Genomic DNA, 676 nt, shown 5'->3' on the forward strand with positions numbered 1-676 from the left:
CCCGGCCCCCCCCCCCCCCGTCCCGGTGCCCGGTGGGCGCCTGGGCCGCTTCCTTGCAACCCGCTCAGGGCCTCTGCTTTCTGAATCAACCAACAGCCACAAAACTTCTCTGCTTCTCTCCTCCCCCCCGTTCTCCTGTTCTGGCTCCAACTTTGCGCTCCGCACCTTTGGCAACGCGAAGAGACCCTGGCAACTCCAAAGCGCTTAATCTCAATCCTTTCGAGGGAGTCGTGCTGTCCCGCTCACACCTCCGCTCATGCACACTCCCGGCGAGGTGTCCGTCTCTCCCCCTCCCATCCCCACCGGCTCCCAGGTGAGGCTCTGGGCCGGGCTGGAGCAGCCGGGGGCGGCAGCAGCAGTCGCGGGGGCGGCAGAGCGTGGGTTGGGGCGAGGGTCCCCGCCCTCCGCGCGACTCTGCTCTGCGGTTTAGCTCCGGGGCAGCCTCGACCCTCCCCGCCGCGAAGTGGGGCGGCCCCGGCGCGCAGGCGATACTCACGCAACAGACTCAGCAGGCAGAGCGCGGTCCAGCCCGGCGGCATCCCGGGCCCCGCGCGCGCGCTGCTGCGGACCAGCATCCTTCCCGCGCGGCTCTCGAGGAGATGCACGGAGTCAAGACGCAGCCTGGCCGGGACGCGCTCCTCCCGCCCCCTCTGCCCGGGGGGGGGGGGGGGGGGGG

The 676-nt window shown here is 71.4% G+C and overlaps 1 protein-coding gene across 1 annotated transcript in view; it reads right to left on the minus strand.

The window, feature by feature from the left end:
* The window catches only part of CD34 (CD34 molecule), a 28,029-nt gene extending 27,357 nt beyond the window's left edge, over window positions 1-672 (minus strand). Inside the window, exon 1 of the mRNA XM_008068309.2 lies at window positions 497-672. Coding sequence (XP_008066500.1) covers window positions 497-575 — 79 coding nt within the window. The 5' untranslated portion in view covers window positions 576-672. The remainder of the gene's footprint in view (window positions 1-496) is intronic.
* Between the last annotated feature and the right edge of the window lie 4 nt (window positions 673-676).

This window comes from Carlito syrichta, unplaced genomic scaffold (assembly GCF_000164805.1).
Source record: "Carlito syrichta isolate Samal-C Ts95f unplaced genomic scaffold, Tarsius_syrichta-2.0.1 Scaffold310050, whole genome shotgun sequence".
Lineage (NCBI taxonomy): Eukaryota > Metazoa > Chordata > Mammalia > Primates > Tarsiidae > Carlito > Carlito syrichta.